The sequence below is a fragment of the Rhinolophus hipposideros genome (assembly GCF_964194185.1).
Source record: "Rhinolophus hipposideros genome assembly, chromosome: 5".
Lineage (NCBI taxonomy): Eukaryota > Metazoa > Chordata > Mammalia > Chiroptera > Rhinolophidae > Rhinolophus > Rhinolophus hipposideros.
Window position 1 is genome coordinate 69,318,435 of NC_138051.1, and position 16,364 is coordinate 69,334,798.

A 16,364-nucleotide genomic window follows, 5' to 3' on the forward strand; every position below is an offset into this window, starting at 1 on the left:
CTGCACCACTGAGCACAACCCATCCCCACTTGTCTCCACTTCCCTTCTACAAGATGTGAGCACTACTTTCCTCCACCTAATTGCTCCTATGTGGGTGGGAAGGAATTAATAAGCTTGGAGCCACACTGATCATTTAGAAATTCTTTCTTCATCTATAAAATAGCAGCAGATAGGCTTAAGAAATAACTTCCTTGCATCACCACTTGGTGGTTTTATTGCCTTAAAAGAAACAACAAAATGAGCAGGTGTTGGGCACTGCCCACATCCAGATAGCATTGCTGACTCTTATGCAGTGCTCTAGACTTGCGAAAAAGGACGGTGAGGTAAGGAAGGTAATACAACCGACGTGATCAACTTAATCTTCTCCCGTTACAACCCTTGTTTCTCCTACCCTTCCCCCACAACCCTGATGCTGAGTTTTCAAGTGAGATCCTGCAAGAATAGGCACAGTCTTTCCTTTGCATGTAAATGTAAGCCTTCCTAAAAGAGTTTCTACATGGAGTACTGCCATGATGGGGCATAATAATAATAATAGTTAACATGGCATATGCCAGGCATATGCTAAGTGCTTTTATGTAGTTTATCTCATTTAGTCCTCTCAACATATTTAAGAATAAGGAATGTTAAAATAAAGACATTGATATTCAGAAAAAGTAAGGAACTTGGTTAGGTCTCAAACCAGCAATCGGAAAATCCCAGATTCAAACTCAGGCTTGACTCCAGATTCCTTAAGCATTTTAGCTTTGACTGGTGTTCCACCTGACAGATACTTTCTGTGGTTTGGAGGCCCCATCTTCCTGTCTCTTCAATGTGGAAGATGAGGATAGCATTTTCTGTGCCTCTCCTTATTTAAACTAGAAAAAAAATCATTAAAAATTAGAGGGAGGCACCATCTGACTTCATTGAAGTAGGGACTAGATATTGATGCACTTATAGATAGCTCTCTCTGTCAAAGTCGTGAACTTCCTGTCAGTGCAAGAAGCCCACAGTAGCACCTCAATAGTGTGTAAACAAAGGGATGAAGCTGGGTGACCCTGCATCACCAAGGTTGCAGAAGAATCTCACTTCTCTTTGGTGGTAGATATTTAGGTGGTATCTAAGATATCTGCATTCTGTGATTGAGTGAAAGGAACAATTCAACTTCAAGATGTATCCATATCCATGGTAATCGTACAACTTTTTTTTCTGTTATTTTAGCAAGCCTAATTAGATGAAGGAATGAAGATTTTAATACAAATCCCCTCTGTGCTGTTTTTCAGATATTTAGCTTAGCTTGAAAGGAGTTTGAACTTGGTATTTGATAACGGTGTTTCAGAAAGTACTATCTTATCTCTGAAATCAGTGCCACAACTTAGATGTGAACTTGTGATTTTCAAATACTGCAGTTTAATGAAATCCAGATCAGCTATTTCTTTGTTGACATAGACTCATTACAAGGTGAGTGTCTGGGATCTTTCAAAAAGATGAGTCAAGTTTGAATTAGAAAAAATAACCCATTGGCGAGAGCATTTGAAAAATAATGTGGCAAAACCACTGACTTGGTACCCTGGAAACTTTTGTTTGGTCCTGGCATTGTATAACCGTGGGCAAAACACTTTGTCTCTTTGGGCTTTGGTTTCCCTTTGTGAAAATGAGGGAAGAGATAGATGCTTATGGTGAAAGTTCTTTCCAGCAACCTGTGTGATTTTTGTCTTCTTAGTGATAAAACAGAATTGTGTAGATTTTGGCCAGGATTTAAGAAGTGTTTTTCCTTGAGACAGCAGAGGGCAGAGGGAGCCTAATGTGGTCATTAATGGCATTGACTTTGGAGCAAGACAGCCTGGGTTTGAATATTGGTTCCCCTATTTATTAACTGTTATGACTGTGGCAAATTGCTAATCTCCCTGTGTTTCAGGTTCCCCCTTGGTACAATGGGGTAATAAAGTACCTATTTCCTTGGGCTATTATGAGGAGTAAAAAAGTTAATATACCTCAAGTTCCAGAACAATGCTTGGCACATGATACATACTGTATGTAGATTGCTTATATTGTTGTGTAGTGCTGCTATTGACCTCTGTTGCTGCTTAGTGGTTTCCAGGAGGGATGAGAGCTTTTGTTTTTTGGTGGAGAATTCCCTGAGATCCTAGAGGGTGGGGGTGTTGCTTAGAATAGCATGGTGGTTGTATTTATAATCCCATCAGGAGCAATAGCCAGTTACACTACGGCCTGCCTGGGTGCCATCACCGCCACTTGGACGGACTGTTCGTGCCACTGCTCTTCCCATAAAGGCAGCTAGCTCCTGGCAGATGTCAGGGTAGGGGCAGCAGAGTCTCCTGTCACCTCATTCTGAAAAATAAGCTAGATATGGCTCTAGCATCCTGATGCAATGGTGCCTGATGATGTGAACAGCGGCTAAGCACCTAGCTTACATGTTTAAGTTCCAGCTTTTTCACTTTGCTAACTTTGTTGCCTAGGGCAAGTTATTTAATGCCTCTGTGCCTGTTTCCATCTTTACAATGGGAATAACCATCTCTGCTTCATGGTGTTGCTGTGATGACTAAATGGGATAATACATGCAAAGTCCCAAGAAAAGTGCCTGGCATATAATATATGTTTAGTGAATGGGAAATGTTATTACTATTATGATTATTATATCAAGCGAGGAGAATCAGCTCTGTGGGTGATCAGTGACTCAGTGAAAAAAAAATCAAGGGTCATATATGGGTAACTTAATGAATTCTAATTACTGATTTTATACATGGGGAAATATCCATGAACTAACTCAGTTAATTTGGAATTGATGACTTATGACTACTTAAATTAAAAAAAAAAAAAGACCTAGTAATACAAATGGAATGGAACATCAGAGTTGGAAAGAGCTCTGGACAGATGTCTAATGCAACCAGTCTTCCTGTGCGAATATCCCCCTGACAGCCCCCCAGGTACTTAGCTGCTCCTATACTCTGAAGGTAGAATAAGTTTAATTTTGTTCCAGTGGAGCTCTGGATCTCTTCCGGATCACTCCAACTCCAGCGTGCTATGCCCGGCATGCTGAGACATGAGCAGAGTGCCCATAGGGATGGTTTTCTGTTGGGACAGTATTGGAGTGTTATTAATGGGAAATCTGGTCTCTCCTGACACTTAACTTTTCAGGTCCTCCCATGGTGCTGGTCACAGCTAGTAGAATTTAGTGAGCTGCCATTGATGTGCTCTTGTGTTCTTGGATTAACTGTTCCATAAAAGAGAGAAGCAGATTGCATTTTAATGCCTGTGGGCAGAGAGTTTAGAGTCAGAGAATTTAGATCTAGGAAAGACCTGGGAAATGACCCAGGTGTTAGAAATGATTCACAAATGATGAAACGGGGCCAGAGAGGTTAAGGAACTTGACCTCAGGGACTCAGCTAGTCAGTGTGAGTGTATAGAATAAGAGTGATTTCTACCACCTCTCTCTGGCTCTCCAGCCTGATTCGAAAAGTGGCCTCTAGAGATAGGCTGCCTTGATTCAAGCCTTGATTCTACCCCTTATTGACAGTGTGATCTTCAGCCAGCTGTAGACTTTTCTCTGCCTCAGTTTTCTTACTTGGAATAATCAGGCTTTTTGTGTGGGTTAAATGAGATAATATGTGTAAGACATTTAGGACAGTTCCTGGAACATAAAAAAGTATTCAAAAAATGTTTGTTATAATTACTAACAAAGAGGCTGTCTTCCAAAGAGCCTCAAAAATATCAACTCTTAAATAAGCCAGAGAATAAATGTTTTTGACCAGGCTGGTGTTTAAAGTATTTTTCTCTCACTTAAAATTTCTTCTTACCTTTCGATTTAGAAGTGATTTTCAGGACCCATCTGTGAATTAACCATATTCTTCCCCAGAATCATTGTGACTTTTGATGGAAGGAGGAAGACTTTAAAAAATCATCCCCCGTTAGTTATTGTTTCCAGTTCACACTCAGCAAATATTTACAGAGTAGTTTGCCACGTGCCTGGCACAGAGATAGGGCCTGGAGGTCTGTTGTCCTCCTTCATGGTGTGTACAGGTTAGGTGGAATGGTTGGCATTTAAATAGGTAATTCTGTCATGTACTGAAGTGAGCATTGACAGGGCAGGACAAAGAGCTGTTTTACAGTATGTGGACGGAGCCCTGAATCTGATTGAAAGAGTCAAGGAAGGGCTTTTTGGAAGAGCTAGATTCCTGACTAGTCTAGATGGGGACTGAAGAGTATTATAGGCACAGGGAACTGTGTGTGAGTATGTGTGGGGGGCCCTCAGGCTGGGAGAAAATATTGGGTATTCACCATTTTCCTCAACATTGAACAAGTGCTTTTAAGTACTTACTGAGCAACAGATATTGCTTTACATAATTGGCACACTTCGGTTAACGAAACAGGTGATGTTTTTATTTTCATGAAACTTATGGGAGAAAAGAGAGGAATAAAGATGATAATTGCTATGAAGAGAACTGCTTAAGGTAGGATGATCAGGGAAGTGTTTAGGGTGAAGTGACAGTGGAGCTGGCACCTGAATGGTGAGGAGCCAGCCAGGTAAACACCTGGGGAGGGAAGGTTTTAAGTCAAAGAAATGATAAAAGCAAAGGACTTGAAGGCAGGACCAATCTGGGCGTGCTGGAGAAACTGAAAGAGGACCAGTGTGCTGATGAGGTGTGGGGAGATGTTGGGAAGGTGGTCTGAATAATTCAGATGGTGTTCAGGTTGGGTTGTTGGTATTAACAAATACATCAGAACATTTCTAGTATAAACTGGGTAATACACACACACACACACACCACACTATGGGTGTTTCTTCAAAACCAGAAAATCTTTGGAGAATCTCAGTTGCAAATATGTCTTTTCTGAAGTGGGGCTTGGCTCTGTGAGTTTTAATAATTCCCATGAGGCAAAGAGCATATTTTCCGTCATCGTTGACTAGAGCTGTACATAAGGCATATTCATAGATAACTGTCCTCTTCCCAGTTATGAGCATGTTTCAGCAACATAACAAATCGGCGGGGCTGCCCTGGTCAATAAGAGGGCTTGTCGTGTTGACTAAGGTTGTCCCAGTGGTTTCTCCTGGGTTTAGTCATATATTTGTAGTTATTCTCTGGAGCCTTCTCTGCCTGTTTTCTTCATTTGGACTCAAATTTGTGTTTCAAACATGCTTTAAATTTTTTCTCTCCAGTTTGGGACTGCTTGATCCAGAATAATTGTCCATGTTCTTCTGTTTCTCCCAGGCTCTCTCTGTGTTTTTGCGGGCCCTACCTGAAACTCATGGCTTTCATTTGCTCCCAGTTAACAGCTTTGGAGATGATGAAGAGCCATGCACATCTTCTGACTCTGACGAGGAGGTGATCAAACAATTTGAAATTTCTGTGTCCCGGTCCCAGAGTTTCCGCTCAAGAGCATCTGAGAAAGGGAAGCAGACAGGATCGGAACAGAAACCAAAATTCCACCACTTGCTCTCTACCCGAGAAGAGGACAGCACAGAAGTGTCTGCTTGTGAAGGTATTCTTTGCATCAAACCCTTCCTTTATCTGGGCCAGGGATAGCTAACGGGAAGAATGTTTTTGAGTCACTGAACCACTGCACTTGCATCTGAGAGTCCAGAGAGGATGAAAAAAATGGGACAGGGCAAAGGGCTGTTTCAAACCTCACAGGGAGGCCATCCTGCAGGGAACTGAGGGAAGAAATGGATCAGAAGTGCTGAAGCCTTGACCCCTGATTTGTGGGACCCCTTCCTTCCTTGTAGTTACTACTTTGCACATTTTGAAAACTAAATACTAGAATGGTATTTATCAAGCTTTACAAAATCTTGTTCCCTTCTGATAAATACAAAAATTTCGCATACTTGTCTGTTGACATTGAGATGCTGTGCCTTTTCTCCCATTTGGAAGCATAGAGTCTATTTTCCATATATTTATATAACCTCAAAAGATTTTTGAAGCCTTTCTCTTAATAGTTCATATTATTAAGACAATAGGTATGTTTCATTTTCCAAATAAAAATATGTATTATAATAGTATTGAATAACATTTTTCAAACAATGCATGCCCTATACACTCTCCCTCATTCCCTGTAGTTTCTGGCCACCTCCCCACCCCCCATCCTACACGAGAGTTACTTGGCCAGAGCCAGGACTTATGCCATCCTCTAGCACCTTCATACCAAGTTTACCTTCCACAAAGTGGAGAGGAGGATACTCAAGGAAGGATAGACACAGCTTGTGATGGCTGGTGGGCCTTGTTAAGAGTCCCCTTCCCTTCCCACCACTTACACAAAATGACCTGGGAAAAGGACAGTACAATTTCTTAGTGCTTTCCCTTAGTGCTTTTCCAAGTGAATGTCAGGCATCTTTCTGACTCCTTATGCCCAGAACCCTGAATAGACACAGGACATCAGAACAGGAAAGGGTCTGTAAAGTGAATTTGATAAAAAGCTAGTGAAAATGTCACACTGTCCACCTTAGTGATCTGTTCTGAATGACCTGGGCTCTCTAATTTATTCTTTCTTTCCTTTGGGGCATGTGGTCAGTCAAACCAGTGGGGGCATAGCTATAGCTCTTCCATGATCTTCAACATATAACAGTAGAAAGGGAAAAAGGGAAGTGCAAAATTGATAGGAGATAACAGAGAAGAAATTTCTGACTTGACATGTGAATGAGGCAGGCAGAAAAAGAACAAAGGAAAAAAGGAGATTTACCAAAAAGAACTCTATTTATTAGCAGGAATATCATAATTTTCTATCTACCATGTAATTTTATTTATTGAAATAGGCAAACATAACATATTTTATTGCTATTTTTTTGTAGCCCAAGGTAAGCCAAGAAATAAATGCCTTATGTAATCAAAGCATAATACTGAGCCTCTGTCATTTCCTCACACCCTTTCTTGCTTTTTTCTCTCTCTCCACTGAGAGGGCAAATGTTAGCTAATGAAAGTTAATAGCAGTTGATTCCCTAGGAGTAGCTTGTTTAATTCTAAACCTAATGGCCACATTTCCCAGAAGCCTAAATGTCTGACTTCTGATTTATACAATGAGCTAATGTTGAGAGTTCTGACAACCACTCTAACCCTTACCCTTCCTGAAATTAGCAACAACTTCTGTCATAGCTGGTGATTCTGAATTTTTTGACAGATGGTGATAGAAAAGGTGGATTTTTTCCCCCAGGAAAAGAGGAAAAAGTCCATTACATTGAATGAATTACCTGTAGATTTTGAAGAAAATCAGCAGGATTTTAAAGAAATGAATAACTGCATGCTAAATTTTAGGTTATCAAATGCCATGGAAATGTTAATGTAATTTTTATTACATGAATTTTTTTGAGCATTTTTGTTTGTCTTTAGTTCAGTGACTTTGTTTCAGCAATAAAGAATAATGAAGCGATTAAGTGTGCACCGCAGAGAGGGTTTTTTTTGTTGTTTTTTTGCCTGTTCTCTATCAATTTAGATAGTTTTTACTCTACCTTAAATATGGTTTTCTAAGATTAAATTTAATTGTAGGCAATTCTTACTTAAAAAATGTAATATTGGACCAGTGAAATTAAAGGTCCAAATCTGAACCATAAATGAGTTACTGGTAGGTTGTCTCATGTTAAATCTTAAATGAGAAGCTTTATTCTTATTGAGTGGTGAGGTTATTAGAACCAAGGCAATGTAATCTTCATTTTCCAGCCAAGTGTTTGTGTTAAGTGATCTGGATCGGAGGCTGTGCATATGGTCTTTAAGCATGAAAGGTGGGCTGCAGAGTAATAGTTCACTAGTTCAATAAAACAGTTCAATAAAACAGAGTTTTAGTCCTCTGTTTTTGTGCAAGGCCTTATTTTTGCTTGTGAATATTTAGTTCTTAGGATATTGCACAGAAGCTAGACATTACCTTCCTGGTGTCATTTAAAAAAGCTTAATCATCCTCAGAATCTGTGGTCAATTTTGTCAGAATGGTGTATCAGTCAGGATTTGATATATATCAAGGTGATATACGTATATTTATATGCTGTATGTGTGTATATATGCACATATATTTATATATGTATATATGTAACTAATGAGATCTAGTGCAAAGAATTGGCTTATGCACTTATGGAGGCTGGCTGGGCAGCAAAATCACACAGCCTCTGAAATGCATAGGACAGGCTGTTGGGAAAGGTAGGTTGGACCTCTCAGGTATGAGCCGAAGCTGCAGTCCACAGGTGAAATTTCTTCTCCAGGGACCCCTCAGTTCTTCTTTTAAGGCGTTTCAATGGGCTGATTATGTATGCATAGGATAATCGCCTTTACTTATAGTCAACTTACAGTCAACTTAAGGCCTTTACTAACATCTACAAAGTACTTTCATAGCAACACCTAAATTAGTGCGTGATTGAATAATTGGGGCCTGTAAGCTAGCCACCTTGACACATAAAACTGACCATCATAGGGGCAGCCAGATGGTTCAAATGGTTAGAGCTTGAGCTCTGAACAACAGGGTTGCCGATTCGATTCCCACATGGGATGGTGGGCTGTGCCCCCTGCAACTAAGATTGAAAACAGCAATGGACTTGGAGCTGAGCTGCGCCCTCCACAACTAGATTGAAGGACAATGACTTGGGGCTGATGGACCCTAGAAAAACACACTGTTCCCCAATATTCCCCAATAAAAATTAATTAATTAATTAATTAAAAAAGCTGACCATCCTAGATGGTAAGCAAAAGTATTTGTATATGGACAGTGGTGGGATAGATGAGCTTGGGAATGTAAAAGAAGTAATTGGTTACATTCCATCAAAGTGGGATATGAACTAAACAAAGTCAAGAATTTCTCCCCTGAAATAAATATGGTTGATGTGGCATAATTATGCCCTATAATTTCTAAGAAGCCAAGATAGGATGCATTTCTCTGACAACAGGCAATTACTTTTCTGTATGTGTTTAAGGTGACATGATCTGCTTTAATTTAAAGCATGGCAAGACTACTTTATGTAACGGTGAATCACCTTTCCCTTTCCTCCTCCTTGCAACTTGACTTGTACTCCAGACTTACTTTTCTAATTCATCCTTGAATGTCTGTCAGGGAAAATGGTTTGTTACATTAATATAGTTCTTATGTTTTTCATTTATGAATAGTTTTTCAAGGCTTAATGTAGCTTTTCAAAATTCCCTTATTACTGATCTAGGTATTATCACCGTAGGAGCTGAAATCATGAAACAATTTTATGGGGGTAATTTCTCGGCAAAGTTAGATTTTGTGCTGAAATCCTGCTGGGTGCTACACACGTTGATGGATGACCTACTGTTTAATAGGACATTTTAGTGTTCATGTATGTAAGGAATAGATATACTGATTAGAGCCTTAGAGGAAAATTCTGCTTTATGTAGTTTTACATGTGGAATATCCCTTGTTCTATCACTTTCTGTGGCTTTTTAAAAAAAGTATGTTTGCTGAATAACTGAAAGTGTGATGTAAAAATATTATGGTGTCCCTTGAAAGTATTTCCAAGGGGTTTGAACTGAATTATTAAGAATAACAAGGCAGATAGGGGAGCTTTTCAATGGCTTGCCGTAGTTTTGCAAAATCCCAAGTTAGGAGTCTGAAGTTGTGCACTGAGGATCGTCTGCCAGGAGATATTTTTATATGGTCTGTCTGAAAAGGTTATAATATATTTTTAAGTTTACATGTTTACTATACGTAGGTCACATTCTGTCTGGTAAACCACTGTCACCACTGCTCCATAGACACCTGGCTGCTTTAAGTATTTGTTTCCTGCCTCACCTTTGAAGTTCTTTGAGGGTGTAGTGAAATCCCCTGGCAGATGAAGACTGTGCAGTAGATGTATGTGGTTTGGTGCTTGCAAGGAGCTTACGTTCTAACTGATGCTTTAAGACTAACAGTGGAAACGATTGCTGCTATGCAGTGTATAAAAAAGAGCTGAATTTATGATACATACTTTGTCATCCACTCCCATATCTATATCTCTAATTTTCTCTCATCCTGTGATGGGGGCTATTGGGGAGAAGCTGAAGGCCAAAGAGAAGACTGGTTTTTTTTTTTTGGCTGCTTTTTCAGTGTAGGAGGCAAGTCAGGGTAAAAGCAGTAGCTTAGGAAGAGCCTGTCAGTTTTCCCTTACTACCTGAGGGTAACCTACACATTGAAAGAGAGGCAGGGGATGAACAGAGTGAGGAAGTACTGAGAAAGCAAGGGACAGTAAAAGCGGGAGTGGGAGGAGAGAAGAGGAAAGAAGGAGGAGGAGGAAGAGAAAAACACTGAGTTTGAAGGACTCAAGGAAGATTCAGGAATTGTTGGGGTTTTCTATGGAAAGGAAGGAAAGGACAAGAGGGGGGGCTTGAGGATCTCTGTGAACAGAAATACACAAGTAGCATTTTCATGAGCCAGTGGGACCTCAGGTAAGAGTGGGTCGGGAGGTAGTAGAAAACAAGGATTGCTGGGTTGGATGAGGCTAGTTTGGGCCAGAAAAGTAAGCAAGGCTAATATTTATGGAAGGCTTCTTAGTTACCAGGAAGATATTATTTGGCATATCTTTCTGATGGCTTGTATCATCATTTTTATAGATAAGGAAACAAAGACTCAGACAATTCAGATTGTTCAAGTACTTAACCCAGAGCTAGGACGTAAACCCACCTCGTTTGAATACAAGTCCAGTGTTCTTTCCATGGATCAAATGGTTTCTTGAGATAACCATTGAAGCTTTTTGAGGAGAGGGTAATATGGTGAACGAGGAAGAGAAAATGAGGAATGGTAGTCAGGAGACCATATGATCTCCATAGTAGGTTGCTGTTCTTGCTTTCTAGGTCCATCCCCGAAACCTTTGGTCATTAGCTCCAACAAAATGCTAATGTATTTATTTTATCCTCCTAACAGAAATAGACATCTTTTATACACATATTATTAGAAGGTATTTAACCTTCTATGCCATATAATGAACTAATTGTCTTTTTGATTATATGGGCCAAGTTTATCCATCCTATGAATGGAATTACGTTTCTGCAGGTGTTATTTGGTGAGTTTTGTTTTTGAGGCCTTTACTGGTATAATTGCTAATGCTCAGTTTCTCTAGGTCCAAAGGTGTAAAATAATAACACATTTGAAATAGTTTTCTTATTGCAACTTCAGATGTGGATGGAGCCAGCCACCTGCATTATTCTGAGAATCTGTCTTATGGTGATGATGACCCCATTTCTGCCCACTCACGGTCCCATTGTGAGGTGGGAGATACCAGGCACCATAGCACATCTCCCCAAGAGACCCCAAGTGTGGTCCACAGCCTCAGTCGCCAGTCCACAGAGGGCAGCTTGGAGATGGAAACTGTTTTTAATAACCGTGGACTTGAAGACTCCTATGCCACAGACAGCTCCTCTATGTGGAGTCCAGAGGCAAGTGATTTGTTTTCTATTTTTTCTTGCTTGGCCATTGTGTGCTCTCTGTCTAGTTCTTGCTCTCCTCCCCCTCTCCCACCTCTCAAGAAAAAAATTTCTCCAAAAAGGAAGCATTGCCTTGAAAAGTAAAGACCTAAAGAAACTTTATTTGACATAATTTTTTGTTTAGATGACCAAGGCCCAACCCCAAGGTGTACCAATAAAACAATCATAATTTCTATAAAAATGGAAAAATAAAAGAAGAATGGTAGCAGAATGGGCCCAATAACAGTCTTGTTTTTTTATATAAAGGAATTTTTAGTTCTTTAGAGAGAGACTGGTTTATTTCCTTCATGGTTTCAATTAAGGGGAATCTCTTTTTATTTACTCCAAATCTTGAGTAATGATTATTTGAATATGAGAATTATTTGAAAATTAAACTAAACTACAGTTGCCCTCCGAATGAAATTACACAATAAATTATGCATTACATTATGATGAGGGTCTTGCAATAGGAGTGTATTTGTTAGCTTGGAATTGAATGGAAGGTCTAGAAGATGGCAGTAGTCTGTGATGACCCTCCAGCCATGGACTTTGCTTTTTGAAATAAATCTGTGCTACAAGATGTGTCTACATTTATTTTTCAATTAAAACTTACTCCAGAATATTTCTACCCAACCAGAGATGTGACTAGAGGTGCTGATGATAGAAATTATTATTTATTAAGCAATTACCATGTGCCAGGCACTGTGATAAGGATTTTTACAAGCATCGTTTTATCTTACAGGCACTTATGATTTTTCTTTATTAGCTAGATCCCTCCTATTATGATTCTGTGACAGTAGGAGATATTAAATAGTGGTGTCTAATACTTACTTTGAAATTAATTTTGATGAAATAAGTCATATAAGTATATAAAACTTAAATATAATTTGTGGGGATAGAGAAAGGAGGCGGGTGAATGGATTTTGTTAGCATCCATCTGCCAGAAAATAAACAGGATGAATCTCTTATTAGGACCTGGAGTGTCCTACACACCAAATGCTCATCAAGGAGAAGAAAAAAAAATCACAGAAAACCATGTTCCAAAGCCTTAGTGCTAACGCACTGGCGTGTGTAGAGGTTGTGTAAGGAGGTGTGCACATGTGCACGTACACCGGTGTGCTGGTGTTCCCATTAAGGACTGAGATGGTAACTCAGATACATGGTTTGTGGCTTATTAAAAGCTCTTCATATATAGACACCCAAAGCTATTAACCTTATGGTCTGTAAAAAATAAATTCTGTTTCCCTGTCGGTTTACCGTTGAGAGTAGTACAAATCCTACACAGTAATATTTAACGTTTAAAAATGCTCTTTTTTGGCTCTCTTACTACCAAAACAATATAGAACTGTTTACCTGCCTAGAGATACTCTGTTCCCTGGTCACTGTGCCAGCAGACTGGGACTTGCTTTCTCCAGGTAACTACCCATTTGCCTGCCTCATTGAGTTTCAATAAAAGACTTGGTGTCGAGGGCACTAAATGTTCTCAGACTCCAAAAATACCAGACATCTCTCTGTGCTCCATTCAGTTTCCTGTCTATTTTGAGACAAAAACTGTAATTGGGTGTTCTTACAGTAGAACCTGAAATGCAGCTCGGAGGCAGTTCCTGTAACTGCCTGCTTGGCAGGCTTAGCTCACCTTTTAAGAATTGATTTATTTGCCTCTTAGCTGTATTAAGAACCCTGTCTACTCTGTGTATCTGGCATTGGGAACATATTGTGGGTCTGTTTACCGAGGGCCACACAGATGACATCAACACTATCTTACTAAAACAGAAAGGCTTTCAATTTGATAGAAAAATCTTTAAACCTACAATGGGTTTTGGCAACGTGGCACAAGTATTCCCATCTTAAAGAAAAACCTGGGATATTAGAGTTAAAGGAATCATTTATTTTACCTCAGAAGGAAACCGGTCATGCAGTATGACTACCTGTTAGGCTGATGGATTTCCAAGTGCTGTTCTTCTCTGTTGGAAAAGGCCATCAGTTTTTTCCTGCAGACCCAAGGCTGGCAGGGAAGACAATGGGGGGGTGGCTGGTGAAGTTGAGCACACAGGGAGCCAGGTGTCCCACTTTTCATCTCTGTTTCCCACTGATTAACTGGTTGGCCTTGAGAAGTTAATTAAAATCTGCCAAATGGGGATAAAAATGAAGAGATTTTTACCTTGCAGGAAGGTCAGATGGATGAATGGTATTAACAGTACCCACATGGGGGGCACCTTTAGTTGCCTGGTGATAGGTAAAGTGTGTTGAAATAATTAATTGCTACGAAAATATCAGCCTTCACAAATCTTCATTTCAGGCCACAAATCCCAGTTTTCATGGACTGCTGCTTGGATTGTTCCCACTTACATCCTGGCTGTGGCCTGGAGCTGTGTCTTACTCAGTTATTTCAGAGCACCGCTCCCCCTCTTTCCCCCTCCCCCCCCCCACAAGACTTCACCACAAGCCTACTGGTGCGGTGAGCATTTATCTGAATAGATAGCCTGATAGATAAGTAGAGAGATACTCATTAACTAGGATATTTTTACCTTGGCATTGACATTGATGACAAAACTGAGAACTATTAACTAATATTAAGAGCAGGGACCTAAAAGGATGTGAAATTCAAAAGAGTGTTTCCAATTCCCACCTGTCATCTTGTTCCCTTTTTTATTAATATCTAATATACTTATAAATAGCTATCGTGAAAGGTTTGTGGGAAAAGAAGGGAGACATCATGGTTCAACAAGAAGTTTGGAATTTTGAGCATTAATATCTTGGGTAGTCCTGGGCATATGATGTTGGGGGCAGGGAGTGAGTTACTTAGCCTTTCTAGGTCTTAGTGTCGTCCTCCATAAAATGAAGATATTAAAATACCTACCTCATTAAGTTAATGTAAACATTTTAAAAGATAATGTTTCATAGCTGGATTTCTCAAAAAGCAGAGCCTACGTTGTTAGGACATGCCATCCTATGGAAGAGCGAGGGACAAAGGAGTGAGGCAGGGAAGAAGGGTCAGTATGAAAAGGTGTAATCGAGTTGGCTACCAGTGAGTTTGACTTATGGCTTGTGTTGTGGGACCATACTCTAAGAAGCTGTATAAACTAGTCTTAGGACGTATTTCCAAAGGGAGAAAAGTTGACTGCGTGGGTATTAACCCCCTGACACTCTCTGAACTTTACGTATATGAGTGCCAAGCAGGATTCTGTAGCTTTCCAAGCCTTGACACCGACAGAGAGCCGGTGATGGGAGCTGAGAGTTACATTTTATGGCAGGAGGTGAGACTGGGGGATTGTGCCAGACTGAAGCCACTTAGAGCCCAGACAGGCTGTGCCTGTTGGGAAAGACGGAACAAAAGGTGAAGCCAAGGTCTGAAATGCACACAAGTGGGCTTTCAGAGTCTCTAAAGGGTTTAGAATGTTACTTGACATACGGGAGGGCTTAGTGGATGCTAGCTATTATTACAGATGGTCCAGCAGGCGATGCAGATAATCAAGAGTAGACTAAAAGAAAGAGGAGTTTTAACAGAAGACTGTGACTTGATTTTTGAGTTGGCCTAACTCCTTGGAGACTTGCTTCTAATATTATATCTACACTAGTCAGTTGTATTCAAAAGTCTCTATAGCAACCAATTTTATCACCTGAAACTAAGTACCTCTGAATAGAAACACACACATGAATGCATGCTCAGAGGAAAAGCTAAAAGAAGCTTCCCTTTTTTGCAAGAAGCTTAAATTTTCTTGGTAGACTAATGTGCATATTAAAAGAGAGGGTATTTATTAGATGTCTGCTATGTATCAAGTCCTTCAATTTTTACAATAACCCTATAAAGTAGATATCTTCCCTATTTTACTGTTGAGAAAAACAGAAAGTGGAAAGGATTAAATAACTTCCCCAACATAATCAAGGTAGTAAGTGGTAGATCTGGGATTCCTAAGGCTGTCCCATTCTAGAGAAATGTGTCCTTTTACCTAAGCTCTGTGGGAAAGTTATGTTGCTACATGTACATTTTTTTTTTGCAGTGTTTTACCATATATATTTTTAAAAGAAAGAGGTCTTTACATTAGCAAAGTTTGGTGTTCCATTACATAAATAAGAACTGATTCTGATTTACAATGAGAATCAGACCAAAGTTTATTTATGGGTAAGTGTCATGCCTTCAGAGGAAAAATCAAATTAGGTTGACATTATTTATAGTTTGTTGGAGGGTGGTTCATTACAGTAAATGCAGTTCAGCTCAGTTTTCTCAGTGAAGTCATCAGATCTGACTGGCTACAGGTGAATTGCTGTCTAAGGGTAATATTTCATCATGAGGAGAGCCTGTTGGAAAATGGGTAGCACCAGTCTAGCAATGGGACTAGGTATTTATGGAATCTGGTCTGAGCCAGGTATTTTTCCACATCTATTAAAACTTCACAACACCACTCAGTCAAATAAGCATCTTACTGCTCATTTTTCAGCTAGATTACAGAGAGTATGGCCTATATGGCCAGGATGAAAAAGCTAGTCAGTGATAGACTTATGGTTTCTGCTTGGCACTTGTGTATATATTCAGCCCAGGTATTCTGTCTGCAAGTCCAGTGTTGTTGTTTGCTAAATGGCTGCTGGGGATGCCCTCCAAAACCCTTGTTACTCAAAGTGTGATTTGAGGTCACCTGTGACATCCTTGCAATCATCTGAGAAATGCAGAATCTCAGGCTCGACTCTCTGATTCCTACTGAATCAGAATCCCTATTTGATTCAAGTCCACGTGAACATTTGAGAAGCTCTATTCTAAACCTTTCTCCCTTGTAGATTGAATGTGTACTGAATGATCACCTGTCCATGCCCCCCATTTTGTTAGGGTTCTTGTCTTTTGGAGGTCCTGGCCCATGGAAGACAAGCCCAGCTCAACTGTTTCTCCTGGGGACTCAAGAAAAAGTTACCTTCTGGCAGTTCTGTACGTGACTAATTTTAGACATAGTATCTCAGTTGGTTTCAATTATAGTGGTCAGTAGTGCGTTTTGAGAGGCAGTATATATAAAA

At 39.9% G+C, this 16,364-nt stretch overlaps 1 protein-coding gene across 6 annotated transcripts in view; it reads left to right on the top strand.

The window, feature by feature from the left end:
- Positions 1–16,364, top strand: part of SYT16 (synaptotagmin 16) — a 225,714-nt gene that overhangs the window by 189,065 nt on the left and 20,285 nt on the right. For all 6 annotated transcript variants that reach the window (XM_081048646.1, XM_081048647.1, XM_081048644.1 and 3 more), the window contains 2 exons: positions 5,263–5,475; positions 11,074–11,333. In XM_081048646.1, coding sequence (XP_080904772.1) covers positions 5,263–5,475; positions 11,074–11,333 — 473 coding nt within the window. The remainder of the gene's footprint in view (positions 1–5,262; positions 5,476–11,073; positions 11,334–16,364) is intronic.